The following is a 15,254-nucleotide window of genomic DNA, read 5'->3' as shown; positions in this document are numbered from 1 at the left end:
TCGTATTTTCTCTTTGTATTGCAACTTTTCAAAGGGCACCTTTGCCAAAGGAAGGGGCACATGAAGGGCAATAGCTGTCGGTGCCTCAGAGTATTAAGTGACAGAGTCTTGATCAAGGAACTTGTTTAAAAGTAGGACTTGAAACTTTGCATTGTGGAAATATGATATAGAAAGGGTTGCTGTAACACCAATGAACTTATTGTAAAGGCAAGGCCAGTGTACTCAGCAGAGTGGCTTGAGAAGGGAGTGTAGTCCTCATCAAGAAACCTAATGCTTCAAACAAGTCCGACAGTCTAATCTACATCACAAAGTTTCTGGAGGAGAGCAGTTCATTAAGACTTGATACATGTAGTTCTTTAGTCTTCACTTTAACAGTCTGTATTGCATGGTCTTGCCCAGAGAATCAAGGTTAAAGAAAAGACCGTTTTGCATTGGCTGCCAATGCTATTAGGTCACACAATGGAAATGTGCTTGCGTGTATGCACCACGCACAACTCTTAGACAATGATAGGTCTTTATTAACCTCAGTGAGGGCGCTGTTTAGACTTGTGCTGTTATTTGTAAGTGGGTCTACAGACTGTGCAAGTCTTGTATATATTAAAACTGTTTGGGAGTATGGGAGTTCCCCATGTCTATTGCTTTTTAATGAATGACGACAACATGGAAACAAAATTGTGCATTGTATCAGGTCCAAGCATTTAAATATGTATGAGACTTGCATAATCTATTGACCCAATTCACGATAATTTGTGCATACAACATGCAGTGGGTATTAATATGGAGTGGCAGACAGTAGCCGCATGTATCACTGTTGCAATGGATCAATCGGGAAATGATTTGTGACTGTATGATAAAAGCATTCTTTATAAGCATTACGTTGACCAAAACCAATCTGCGTCAACTGCCTTTAAAAGTATGAGTATAGACAGTGTGACCTATGTTTACATTCAAACCGCCCTCTGTTGACAAAACACTATATACGTCATGTTTCGCCGGGCACTGAGTTGCGTAGTCATAGTAAGATTGTGTACACTTTCTAGCTGGCTGCCAAAACACAAAGGTTTTACCCGGCGGTATGCGCGTGAATCATGTTATGGTTTTCATGTGACGTCAGAGGTCACATCGTCCATAGTCTGTTACATTAATTTGGTGCTTCATCTGTACTGTGCATGTTATGCCCACTTTCATCCTGTTTTGCCTCGTTGCATGTTGAATGGCTTTTCCACTGAGCTTTAGAAAATTTAATCCGTTGTTGACTCAATGCCTCCCTGTCAAACTCATTAATCTCTTCAAAATGGCTTGAAAAATATCGGCTTTCAATTTCTTGGTGTTAATTTTGTTCAATGAGAAAAACTCAATTGAAATATCAACGCACCTGTCAATGTTATTTTCTCTGTAGAATTGTTTTGAATCGTGGCAGTTGATATTTTATGACGGGACAAAACTCGAGACTCGATGTGGGTTAAAATGTGTGTGAATGACAGTCGAGCTTTTGAACAAAAATTTGTCAGTTAGTGTCAAGTTTAAAAGTTATGTCAGTTAGAATGTGTCTGAAGAAATTTAGTGGTTGGTGCAGCAGAAAGTATAGTAAGAAAATAATGTTGTAGTGCACAGTACACACAAAAGGAATGTGTTAAGTTTGCACCATGGATAAAAACCATTAGTAGTGTTTTCCCCTACATTGATGTTGTTAAAGTGCTGTAGAAAAATTACAGGCATAAATGAAGGCACGAATAAACGGGATTCACTCACAGTAAAATCAAAATTAAATTTAACGATGGGGGTCAAAGCTGTTATTTAAGTTTTACAAAAAGTGAAGGGGAAAAAAATTGAGTAAAACTAAGCAATGAATTATTGAGGTACATGTATGGCCTGACTGCCTTGCATGGCTTACTGGCTTTAAATCTATCCCTGCTAAAGAAGTAGTCTTGGATGCTTAGGTCATTCTGTGTGCTTCAACTAGCTGCCAAGTCAAATGCATTCACTGAGTACAATTCCTGCAGCTATCAAATTGTCAAAAGTTGAAAAGTCAACGGCAACGATATGTTAACTGTTTGTATCGACCCTGTGCATTGGCGTCGCACATGACTTCTGTCTAACCACTGTCCGCCATTTACGGAGTCAGTTTGTGTATGATGGGTGTCTCACCACGCTCGCCTCGCCTAAACTGACTCCCAAAATAGCACAACAAGCAAGATTGATCATGTGATGACGTCAGGTGATTTTGGTCGATACCAAATGGTAGAATCGTTTAATAGATGTTAAATTTGCATCGGAGATAAAGTACTGTGTACTGAGTATCCAAATGTACAGTGCTAACACACATCAGTGTTTATGGGTAAAACCAAAGAGACAAGAATCATGTTATAAATCCACCTTTTTTTCTTTCTCTTTTCTCCACCTGTCTTGCCCCCTTCCTCCCCACCCCCTGTTTGCCCATGCTTCGTTGTTGCGTCTGTAGCACACACCAACCATCACTAAAGAACGAAACATTAACGGCAGGCCAGGGGCTAGTTCCGACAAACTGCACAATTCTGTGCGCTAAGTGAGACTGTTTTGTCGTAAAAGGGATGTTTGGAAAGGAAATCCAGAAATGGGATTATCACAGAATCCAGAGAGATTGAAAGAGGATTATTACAGCTCGGGTGTGTCCACTTTTGGATGAAAATTGATTGGGAACTCATGGAGAGATGATCTTTGTGCCAGCTGCTGTAGATGGGGAAAAATACCTGGTGAATTTAGCGGAGATTTGAACTAAAAGCGTTCCACCTTTGATGTCGCTCCTTCACGAAAAAAAATTAACAGTGCCAGCACCAATAAACTTTGGACCTGTACCACAGCCTTGCAATACAAACCTTTCTTGGTTTGTAAAATATCAGTTTAATGTTAGTTGGCAGAATGTTATGGTTGAATGTGTTACTCTGCATGGCTCGACAGTACCTAATTCCACTTCGTAAGATTGCTTGAACACAGAAAAAGGCAGTGGTTTCCAGCCACAATGCCATGTGTTTTTGCTGGTCTCCACAAAAATTATGTTCAAATAGAACTTTATTAAGCCATTACGTGACTTATGGACCCTTCTCACTGACGACAAATTTCTAGAGTGACACAAGGGATTGTTCCATTTTGTTGGGGGGGTCCTGTATGCACACACGTTGCGTTTTATTTGATGATGTTCACAACAAGCTGCCTTTCTTTCAATAATGCAGTTCTGGTAACTTGTGACATGATGTGACACGCTTCTGTGACGTGTGTGTGTGTGATGTGCATAAATTACGGCATGTGTGACATGCTTGTGTAACATGAGTGTGATGTGCATACGTAATGTGCGTGTGTGATATGAGGTGTGACAAGTTTGCTTGTGTCGAGTGAAAGAATGGTATTTTTTAGTTAAAGGGAAGGTACACGTTTTGTGTTTACTTAAAACAAATATTAAGTTAAAAACTGACTTGGTAACGAGCATTGGAAAGCTGTTGATAGTACAAAACATTGTGAGAAACGGCTCCCTCTGAAGTAGTATAGATTTTGAAATAGAGGTAATTTCTCACCAAAATAATAAAAGACTTCTAGCTAGAAGTCTTTTATTCCTATCTGAAAGCATATAAATTTGTCCAACAAGGGTGTTTTTACTTTCATCATTTTCTCCCAACTCCAATGACCAATTGAGCTCAAATTTTCACAGGTTTGTTATTTTATGCATATGTTGAGATACACCTAGTGAGAACACTGGTCTTTGACAATTACCAACAGTGCACCTTCCCTTTAACTGGTGTATTGACAACATTTAGTACAACAAGTAATTTTTAGGATATTGTGTTGGATGTTTATTAAGCAACACGTTTTCAGGTATTAAGTTAGTTTGTTACTTGAGGTTACAGAGCCTGTCAAACATGTAGTATAAAGGTAAACAAATATCACCAACAGTTACCTATGATCTGCAGCTTTAGAATTCCAAATATTTAACCGTTAGTTTGTTCCTTCATCGTTCAATCATTCAACTGGTTTAATTATTCACATCAAGTAGGATAATGTGACCACCAAGGAAAAGGATAAATTCGATAGCAATTGATTTGGTGCGTTTTAAGATCTGTTGATTTTTGGATGAGTTAAATAACAGAGGGAACCAACTTAAATCTGTTAAAAGTAATGTAAGATAAATTATTTAATTCCTTGTTTTTAGTAATATGTTATGATTTGCCATTTATTTTGCCATGATTTGTTGTGCTAACTTGACGTCGCCTTCTCAATTGTAAAGAAGTTGTTTTTCCCTTAACTTGGTTATACAAGTTATGAAAAAGTAAAATATCCTAATTGAAATTTTTTATGATGTAATTCTTGGATCAGAAATTTGATAAAAGTAAACAGTTGGGAGTTTTCCAATTAAATAAATTTCAAAATAAATTATTTCAACTTTTGAAGTTTTGCATGGTGTGGATGATAAGGTAGCTAGAAATAGTAATCTTGAGGGTACAACCATCACAAATGATATTTGTCCTAATTTATTCTAATTTATGTTTTGGTTTTTTTTTTTGCCCTTGGAAAAAACCAGAAAGACTACTCAATGTTGTAAATTAAGGTCATCCCTTGGACTCGGTTAAATATTCCTCAAAAATATTTTTTCAAGAACCAGATGTCGTGCTTGACTCATGTTTCTCCTGAAGATGAGCAGAGTATGCTTTTCAAAACATTAAAGCCCCTTTCACATGAGAGCAATTTAGCAAGGGTCCCTTGCTAAATTGAAGCACGGTTGTAAAATGTTACAAAATGTACCTCAAGTGAAAAGACAACAATCGTTTCTACAGTCCAAGTTCTCTTGCAAAATCTTGTCAAACATTGCTACATTTCACAGCCATGCTAAAATTAAGAACGGGACCCCGGTTAAATTGCTGTCATGCGAATAGCATTTAAGACTACACCAGTTCTTCTCAGAATCCACACTTTTACCAGAGGAGATTGTACACTTGGTTGTACCCGCAAGTTTAACTTTTACCATTTATGATTTGAGATATTTCAATGTATAATAAAGTCTTTCTGGTCTAGTTTGACTAAACTTATTGCTTGGTTCAAGCAACTACCATTTTACTTTTTAAACAATGTGTGTACAATAAAGTTTTCATAAGATAAAATAATTTCACATGAGTAAAGGCCCAGTCACACTGCAGCGATACCGAAAACGATAACAAGCAAAGAGAACGCATCCTATTGGTTAAATTGCTCCGCCCAGACTACGCCCATGCTCATTCAACCAATTGAGGGTATGCATTTTAGTTTTTGTTTTCGTTCTCGTTATCGAGGCATGTGTGACCGGACCTTAACTGTTATGTCTCTCTCTGTAACGGCTAAATTTTATGTAGCTACTTCACCAAAGTTATCCAAAAGAGTGCTTCGACTTACAAACAAAGATTTGTATTTTATGTATAAATTGTATTAGTATTAACAATAACTATTGATTTTAAGGTTTTAAATTTACTCTGTATTGAGCAATGGAGAGGTGTTTATGAATTCAAATATTGTGAGAAACGGCTCCCCTGAAGTAACATAGTTTTTGAGAAAGAGGTAATTTCTCACTGAAATAATAAAAGACTTCTAGCCTGAAGCCGAAGTTTTACTAGGTATCTGAGAGCACACAAATTTGTGAAACAAGGGTGTGTTTTTTCTTAGATAATTTTCTTGCAACTTTGATGACCAATTTAGTCAAAATTTTCACTTGTTATTTTATGCATATGTTGGGATACACCAAGTGAGAATACTGGTTTTTGATAAAAAAAAAAAGAACCAAATGTGTCCAGAAACTGAATTGGTAAATTTAAGCAACTTTGACAAATTGACTTGAACAGTATTCGAATCTGCAACCTTCTAATGCCAGCGTTCAACCAACTGAGCTATCTGGCACCCCCAAACAAAGATCTTGAGAAAATGTTTTGGAGATCGTCAAACACTTTAGGGCTAGATAGCTTAGTTGGTAGAGTGCCAGCCAATGAACCAGAAGTCACAGATTGGTCAAAACCTCGCTCAAGTTAATTTTTAAGCTCAAAATTCTATCAAAACGTGTGAGGATAATCACTTTTCAGTACTTTTTGGGCCAGGAATGGTACACTTTTTTCTTGGGCGTAGTTCAAATGTGAACATGGTGTTACTATTTTATGAGTATAGATGATTATTAATTTAAATATATTATATTTATCTGCAGCTAAAATAAAAGAACGGCAGCTGTAAAAGTATCACAGTGTATTTAATTGGTGTGTTTCTTTGTTTTTTTGTTTGGTTGAGTACTAAGGATAAAAAGTCTTGATCAGTGACAGGTTAGCATCTCAACCTGTCTGAAGTTTTGTGTCAATCTGTAATGTATGCAATCAATTTGTTTCAATAACAAGATTGACAACTAACAATAATACAAGGGAAACTGACAATGTAACTTTGAAATAGTTTTTGGTTGAACAAAGAAAAACTGACTTTTGGATGATACAGGTTCAAAGTTCAGTCCATTAAATTGGGTTTTGTTCACCAAAAATTAAATAAAATTTGCTAAGTCAGTTTCCCTTCTGGTTTATTGCTTACTACTTAAAATAAAAAGTTGCGTCCCCTTAAGGTGACCCCTTAAGGTGACCCGCCCTATCAGTATCTTGGGTGTGATCTCTGGGTATATGGCAGTTACAGGTTGACTGGCTTTTGAACAAAGATATTGACAAAATAGGTCGACAGCCAACATAGGGCTAGATTGCTAAGTCGATAGAGCGCTGGCAGGTTAACCAGGAGGTTGCAGGTTCAAATCTCACTGCAGGTAATTGTTATGTTTTCTTTTCCAAACTAATAAATAGTTCATATTTAATGCTTTATCTACAGACATCTCCAAGCACTTAATGTTTTTAACATGACAGAAGCTGTTTGAATTGTGAGAACATAGGGGTGTTGGAACAAAGGGGTGTTGGAACTTAGGGGTGTCGGAACATAGGGGTGTCGGAACATAGGGGTGTTGGAACACGGGTGTTGGAACATCGGGGTGTCAGAACATTGGGGTGTCGGAACATAGGGGTGTTGGAACAAAGGGGTGTCGGAACATTGGGGTGTCGGAACATAGGGGTGTCGGAACATAGGGGTGTCAGAACATTGGGGTGTCGGAACATTGGGGTGTCTGAACATAGGGGTGTCTGAACAAAGGGGTGTCAGAACATAGGGGTGTCGGAACATTGGGGTGTCGGAATATAGGTTGACTTGTCGGAAAATAGGGGTGTCTGAACAAAGGGGTGTCGGAACATAGGGGTGTTGGAACATTGGGGTGTCTGAACACAAAGCAATCTCAAATAGAACCATATTAAAGTTGGGTTCCTATCTTTGTGTTTCTATACAGAATTGCGAGTTGGAAAGATCTATTGATGATGCCTTAGCTACGGTCCCTGACTACCCACTTACCGAGGAGGAATTGGATGACACTAAAGACGACGTGTTCCGTGAGGGGACTAGGGTCTTGGAGAGCAACGCTAAGGAATATGAGACCATTGCCGGAGGAGTCAGTTAAGCAAAAGGTCAAACAGAAATGTTTTTCTGGTGGAAATAGGTTTGAACATGCCTCAAACTCCTTATTAACTTGTGCCCCAGTTAAGCAGACAATGGTGCTTAACAGTTTTCTTCTAGCTAAATTTAAGCAGGATACCAGTCACAAACTGTACACAAGACATATTCTTTTGGCTGGTAAGCAAAATTGTTTTGTGCTTAGTACTTTTTGTGCTAAAACAGCTCAATGTATTTGGCTCAGGGAGCAATTTTAGTTGGTCCAAAAAGAGAGGTATTGCTGTGCTTTTCCATTTTCAATGGCGCAGCTGAGTAACCAAAAAGGAAGTAATCAACTGGGCACCCACTTTTTTAAAGACACTGTACACTATTGGGTATTGTCAAAGACCAGTCTTCTCACTTGGTGTATCCCAACATACATGTATGCATAAAATAACAAACCTGTGAAAATTTGAGTTAAATTGGTCGTCGAAGTTGCGAGATAATAATGAAAGAAAAAAAATACCCTTGTCACATGAAGTTGTGTGCTTTCAGATGGTTGATTTCGAGACCTCAAATTCTAAATCTGAGGTCTACAAATCAAATTTGTGGGAAATTACTTCTTTCTCAAAAAACTACATTACTTCAGAGGGAGCCGTTTCGGACAATGTTTTATACTATCAACAGCTCCCTATTACTCCTTACCAAGTAAGGTTATCGGCAAATAATTATTTTGAGTAATTACCAATAGTGGCCACTGCCTTTAAAGCTGTTGTTAGCAGAAAATGTTGCTTAGCAAAACATTTGCAGGGAACCAACCACAAGCAATGTACATGACATTATATTGTAGTTGGTTACCTGTTCCTGCTAAGCAAGATTTTTATTTGCTAAGCAATTTTTGTCAATGCTTAGCTAGCTATGTATACTTGGGTTTAGATCATCTGAGAAGTTTCATGCCCAAATAACCTTGTTCCAATCAGCCCAAACCCACCTAATGTAGCTCTAGAAAAAATTTGGCAAAGATGTCCTTATTCGGTTTCAATGCAATTTAAAAGTAACTTTTAAATGCAACTTTCGCTGCAAACTTTATGACTTTGCCGAGTACATATTAGAATTTGCAGTGAAAGTAAATTCTTGGCCTGAATTTTTGTGTAAGTCCTAAGCATGACTTGTAAAACTTTGACAATTTTTGTATTTATTTGTTCATGAAATCCTTCCCGGGTAGTTGTTAATATTTGAATGTAAATGTAATGATTATCAGATGTTTACCGGTGATTATGTTAATACTGTCTCCAGGACCCAATTTCATATACCAGTTGTATACCAGTTAACATTGTTGGGTTTCTTACTATAGTAGAAAAACATGGGTAAGCAAAAGTGTATTTTATAACTTAAGTTTTAGCAGCGTATGTGGTCGCTCACATTGGATTTGCACTATTGCAGCACCAGTCTCCTTACAAAACCAACCCCCCCACCCCCTGAAATTTAGTGTGCACCTTTTGCTTTGCTTGCAGTTGGCAGTGTTTAGGAAATTAAAATTCTGCTTATGGCCGCTCTGTCAGCAGAAATTGTCTGCTTACAGGCTTTATGAAATTGGGTCCTTAGGTTTAATATGCTCTCAAAATATTGTGCATGGTCTTGGGAGACACTTACACGACTCAACTAAATGTTGGTTTCAGACAGGCGAACTTAACATAACGATTACATTTGGTTCGGCTCATGACAAGTTGGATGTCTAAAACCAAGGCGCTCCATAGTCATTCCGAATGACAGCAACAGTCGATCTTTCGACTTCTAGCGCGTCAAGTCGCTCCTAACTGTTTCAGATGTCAAACTTTTCTTGCGCTTAATTCAATAATTTGGTTCAGCGGGACTGTTGAACGCCTGTATGAAACGGGTGTAAGTAGGCTATTACAGGTACATCAGTAGCTTATGAGAAAATAGAATGAGCTGTTGCAAACTACTTACCAACCAAAGGGACCTATGGTATTAATGTAAAACAAATTGTTAAAGGAACACGTTGCCTTGTATCGGACGAGTTGGTCTATAAAAAAGCGTTTGAAACCGTTTGTTATGAAATGTATATGGTTGGAAAGATGTTTTAAAAGTAGAATATAATGATCCACACAAGTATCACTCAAAATTGCACAGTTTTTATTTTACTTCGCGAATTAACACGGTCGGCCATTTATGGGAGTCAACTTTTTGACTCCCATAAATGGCCGACCGTGTTAGTCGACGAGGTAAAACGAAAACCACGCAATTTAGAGGCATATTTGTGTAGATCATTGTATTCTACTTTTACAACATCTTTCTAACCATATCAATTTTATAACAAACGGTTAAAAACGCTTTTCAAAGACCAACTCGACCGATCCAAGGCAACGTGTTCCTTTAAGGAACTCACGTTTCGATCCTAGCAGAGTGTTTTTTCGAAGACTAAAAAAGAGAAAGACTCATCTAGGGTCGAACTTATTTTTGCGTCATTAGTTTAGGAGGAATTAATAAATTCTCATCCTCTAATGTTTTAATAAAAGTATCAAACTGTGAAAATTTTAACAAATTGAATTATGATCCCATTTTAGTGAAATTAACAAAAAACATATTGCCGGGGAGTTTGTGTGCACATTCATGTGTTTATTACACATTAATACCAGGCCTGAAATAACATGGATGCCATGGTCTCTGTTGCCCCGGGTCTTAGCTGCCCTTGGTCTTAGCTGCCCCTGGTCTTAGCTGCCCTTGGTCTTGGCTTTGGTGCCTCTTTCCCTCTAGGAGTGTATATTTTTGTAAATGGAATCAAAGACCTGTAGTTTTGTAGAATATTTTTGTATGAAATTGTAGATAAAAACACTCTGGATTTAAGTTTACCTTGTGCCAAAAGGGGAAAAAAGGAAGAAAGAAAGTGGATTGGTTTCTAGAATGCAAACAACCTTGTCCAGATACCATGTCATTGAAATGTGTAATTTGTAAGTTACAAATCAGCTGAAATATCCTTGTTGCAACCCCGTTGATATAGCTTTTCCAATTTATTGGTTTTAATTGTTGAAAGGCAGTGGACACTATTGGTAATTACTCAAAATAATTATTAGCATAAAACCTCACTTGGTAACGAGTTATGGGGAGAGGTTGATAGTATAAAACATTGTGAGAAACAGCTCCCTCTGAAGTGATGTAGTTTTTGAGAAAGCAGTAATTTTCCATGAATTTGATTTCGAGACCTCAAGTTTAGAATTTGAGGTCTCGAAATCAAGCATCTGAAAGCACACAACTTCGTGTGACAAGGGTGTTTTTTTCTTTCATAGTTACATTATCTCGCAACTCTGCTGACCAATCGAGTTTAAATTTTCACAGGTTTATTATTGTATGCATATGTTGAGATACACTAAGTAAGAAGACTGGATTTTGACAATTACCAATAGTGTCCACTGTCTTTAAATAGTGTCCTCTGGGACTGTCCATAAAACAGGCCATGCTAATGATGCGACGTCACTCATAAAACAAGGAACAAGCCTATACTGATGTAGCCTTGTCCCAAGGCTCTTTACGTTCTTAAAGGATTTGGGTACCTTTTCAAAATGTCCATAGATTTACACTTAACTTTGGAGGGTTTGAAGATAATGATAGTGGAAAGCTTCCCTTCAAATATTACTTACTGAGGTGCTGTAGTTTTTGAGAAATGAGTAAAACAATGTCATGAAAATACCTTGGTAAATGCTTAAAATAATTTTCGTCTCATGAGACGAAAGTTATTTTCATGACATTGTTTTACTCATTTCCCAAAAACTACAGCACCTCAGCACGTAATATTTTCAGGGAAGCTTTCTACTATCATCATCTTCAAACTGTGTACGTTTAGTGTAAATCTGTGGACATTGTGTTTTTTGTTAGGAAAAAGTTACGTACACCCTTTAAAACAATTGCTCCCATCCAATGACCGCGTTGTTATTTTACTCACCCGGTATATCAAGTGCTGCAGTACCGTGCGAGTATACAATGTAATGCAGTTCGTTGTTCATGCTATGTGGTGAATTCAAAGCAGGTGCTTGCTTAAAGAGCCTGTGGACAAGGCTAATACTGCTGTGGTAGCTCCATCTGAAATAGCTACTACGAAAGTTTTACCTAGCCACCAGAGCTTGAGTCCAATGCTCTAAATCGCCCGGCTACAACGACCTGCCAAAAATAAGGGCCCAATTTTATAGAGCTGCTTAAGCACACAAAGTAGCTAAGCCAAAAAAAATAATGCTTACCAGAATAAGGTTACCAGCCAAAATACCATGTTATGTGTACAACTTGTGACTGGTGTCCTGCTCATTTCTGCTCAGCTTTATCAATTGTTAAGCAAAATGTTCTGCTTAAGCAGCTCCATGAAATTAGGCCAAGGTAGCATGGCACATACATTGTACCCTTTGACTTTGTAGATGTAAGACATTGAAATATATTTTTTAAATCGTGTATAATTGTTGAATCTTTAAAAATCATGTTTGGTTTTTGCATTACTAATTTATGGTGCTTTATATATGTATATAGTTGAATTAGTTTAAAGACACTGGACACTATTGGTAATTGTCAAAGACTAGCCTTCACAGTTGGTTTATCTCAACATATGCATAAGTCTTGAGTCTTGAGTAGTGTGATCCCTTTGCAGCACAAATTTGGCTAAACTGGGATACTACTGATAAAATAACAAACCTGTGAAAATTTGAGCTCAATCGGCCATCGAACTAGCGAGATAATAATGAAAGAAAAAAACACCCTTGTCACACGAAGTTGTGTGCATTTAGATGGTTGATTTCGAGACCTACATGTAAAGTTCTAAATCTGAGGTCTCGAAATCAAATTCGTGGAAAATTACTTCTTTCTCAAAAACTATGGCACTTCAGAGGGTGCCGTTTCTCACAATGTTTTATACCATCAACCTCTCCCCATTACTTGTCACCAAGAAAGGTTTTATGCTAATAATTAGTTTGAGTAATTACCAATAGTGTCCACTGCCTTTAAAGGAACACGTTGCCTTGGATCGGTCGAGTTGGTCTTTGAAAAGCGTTTTGTGACCGTTTGTTATAAAATGCATATGATTAGAAAGATGATTTAAAAGTAGAATACAATGTTCTACACAAATATGCCTCGAAATTGCGTGGTTTTCTTTTTACCTCGTCCAATAACACGGTCGGCCATTTATGGGCGTCAAAATTTTGACTCCCATAAATGGCCGACCGTGATATTTCGCGACGTAAAAAGAAAACCGTGCAATTTTGAGTGATACTTGTGTGGATCATTATATTCTACTTTTAAAACATCTTTCTAACCGTATACATTTCATAACAAACGGTTTCAAACACTTTTTATAGACCAACTCGTCCGATCTAAGGCAACGTGTTCCTTTAAGGTCGTATAACAATTATGAAATAATGGGTCTGGGTGTTACTAGGACTTTGTTTAAAATTATTTTGTTTATAGTTATTTCTGGTTTATTACAAATCTTGTTAATGCAGCCAGTAGGCTGTATTACAATATAGAGTTAGCAATTACTAAAGATATAAAAATCCTCATATTTAAAAAGACACATGAACAATGTTGAACAGATTAATTGGTCTGGTACTGTTGCTGGAAGTTTGGGTTGTAAAATCTCTATTTTATGGTTTGCATTTTGGGGGTAATAATTCAAAACTCTTGTAGAATGCTTGGTAAAGCAATAACTGAAATGTTCTATATTTTGTATCTTTAGAAGTAACATAGGCAATAACATTGGATTGTTTCAAGTCAGATATAAAATAAATGGAGAGTTTAACAATTAATAGGAACTGGCTTTTGTCATTTTTACCATCATTTGTGTCAGTACCTCAACAAGTTTATTATACACATATTGACTGGCAACGAGGTAACTAGTCTACGTCTATTCCCCAGAGGGACTTTGAGTGACCAGAAGAGCGACTAGTATTTTCAGAGGCCGAAGGCCGAGGGAAATAGGCCCCTCTTCTGGTCACTCACAGGCCTGAGGGGAAATAGACGTACACTAGTTACCGAATTATGCCAGTCAATATGTGTTTTATAACACAGCTCGGTTTTAAATGTCAAATAAGAACAGAAAGGAGTTTTGTAGTTGTTGTTCACGGTTCAAGTCAAGAGAGGGCGCTGTTACCGCGGGCACTATTTGCAAAGACTAGTGCCCGCTCTGGTACTATTCCCGCAAAACACCCGCGCGCATTCTCTAGCCTATATTAGTTCATCCCCCGTGACCGTGTTTCAGCCAACCAGATATACAGAACTAGCAAGGGGTGTGTTATAAAAAAATAAATTGACTGTTTTGAGTGATATGGTTCAAACTTTGACTCTCAAGGTAAATAATCCTCAGCCTATTCTATCGGTGGGAGTCATAGTTCTAACCACAGTGTGAGTAAAATCAGTCAATATTTGTTTATAACACCCCGCTATCGCTGTGCCAAGACATCTGGGTACCAATAAACTGCTATGGTACACAAGTTGCTATGGGATAGTACATTGGTTGCTATGGGTATAGTACATTGTTTCTTCCCTGGTCCCAATAGCCTGTTTTTTTCTAACCCGAGTAAAGTGTGTTGGGAACCAGTGACACTATAACAAAATCGCAGAAGGCTATGGAAGTGTTGAATACTGTACTGACGGTTGACTAGACTTCCAAACGAGTCATTTGAGTCGGTATGTACATTGTTAGTCAGTGGTCACCATGGGTCAACCAAATGTGCGCACTCAAACATGCTCTATTAAAGGCACTGTACACATTTGGTAATTGTCAACAACCAGTGTTCTCACTTGGTGTATCCCATCATAAGCATAAAATAACAAGCCAGTGAAAATTTTGGCTCATTGGTCATCGAAGTGTCGTGAAAATGATGAAAGAAAAAAACCCTTGTTTGTGTGCTTTCAGATAGAAATAAAAGACTTCTGGCTAGAAGTCTTTTAATATTTTAGCGAGAAAAAATACATTACTTCAGAGGTTTTATACTCAAGCAACAGCTCTCCAATGCTCGTTACCAAGTCAGTTTTTAAGTTAATAACAAAAATCCTTGTCGGACGAATTTGTGTGCTTTCAGATAGGAATAAAAGACTTCTGGCTAGAAGTCTTTTAATATTTTAGCGAGAACAAATACGTTACTTCAGAGGTTTTATACTCAAGCAACAGCTCTCCAATGCTCGTTACCAAGTCAGTTTTTAAGTTAATATTTGTTTTGAGTAATTACCAAACATGTACCTTCCCTTTATTGCTACAAGGGTTCTATAAAAGCACTTCTTCCATATTTTACATAAATAAAATAAAATCAAAATTATGGTGGTGTTCTAGTTAAATATTGATAGCTCATTCATGACAATAACAAAATAATCACTTCAAGTGATGATACAACATTAATTATCATGATAAATGTAAATGTACAAATAAGAAAAGAAGACAAATTTAAAAAGAACAGCAGCCATTTTCAGAATATTACAAATTATATATCACATTTGTTTTACTCTTTTTCAAAAAGGTAAAATGCATAGACACACTCAAATTTATTGACAAAATCCCAGCGATCCTGTAGTTAAGAGAATTGACAGTAATCATAACTTGTTAAATTTTACTCAACTGAGTGTAATGTTCCCATGAACATGCCAGAGCAGCCAACATTTGCGTCTTTTTGTACAACAACTAGGGAGATATTTATAATCACATTCAGCATATTAGGAGAAAAAATTTCCACAATCAGGGGGATTTTTAAGTTTGTTCATCAGAACATGGAAAGATTGGT

The 15,254-nt window shown here is 37.3% G+C and overlaps 1 protein-coding gene across 5 annotated transcripts in view; it reads left to right on the top strand.

Annotated features, from left to right (window-relative positions):
- Window positions 1–7,929, top strand: part of LOC117303914 (6-phosphofructo-2-kinase/fructose-2,6-bisphosphatase 1-like) — a 47,081-nt gene extending 39,152 nt beyond the window's left edge. For 3 of the 5 annotated variants that reach the window (XM_033788375.1, XM_033788408.1, XM_033788399.1), the window contains exon 16: window positions 7,349–7,929. In XM_033788375.1, the coding sequence (XP_033644266.1) occupies window positions 7,349–7,516 (168 nt within the window). In that variant the 3' untranslated portion in view covers window positions 7,517–7,929. Of the gene's footprint in view, window positions 1–2,461; window positions 3,465–7,348 lie in introns of those variants that run through there. The other 2 variants (XM_033788391.1, XM_033788383.1) reach the window with 1 other exon arrangement.
- Window positions 7,930–15,254: the final 7,325 nt, after the last annotated feature.

Source organism: Asterias rubens, chromosome 2 (genome assembly GCF_902459465.1).
Source record: "Asterias rubens chromosome 2, eAstRub1.3, whole genome shotgun sequence".
NCBI lineage: Eukaryota > Metazoa > Echinodermata > Asteroidea > Forcipulatida > Asteriidae > Asterias > Asterias rubens.
Note: the sequence above shows the minus strand (reverse complement) of the source record. Positions and strands in the feature narration are given on the sequence as shown.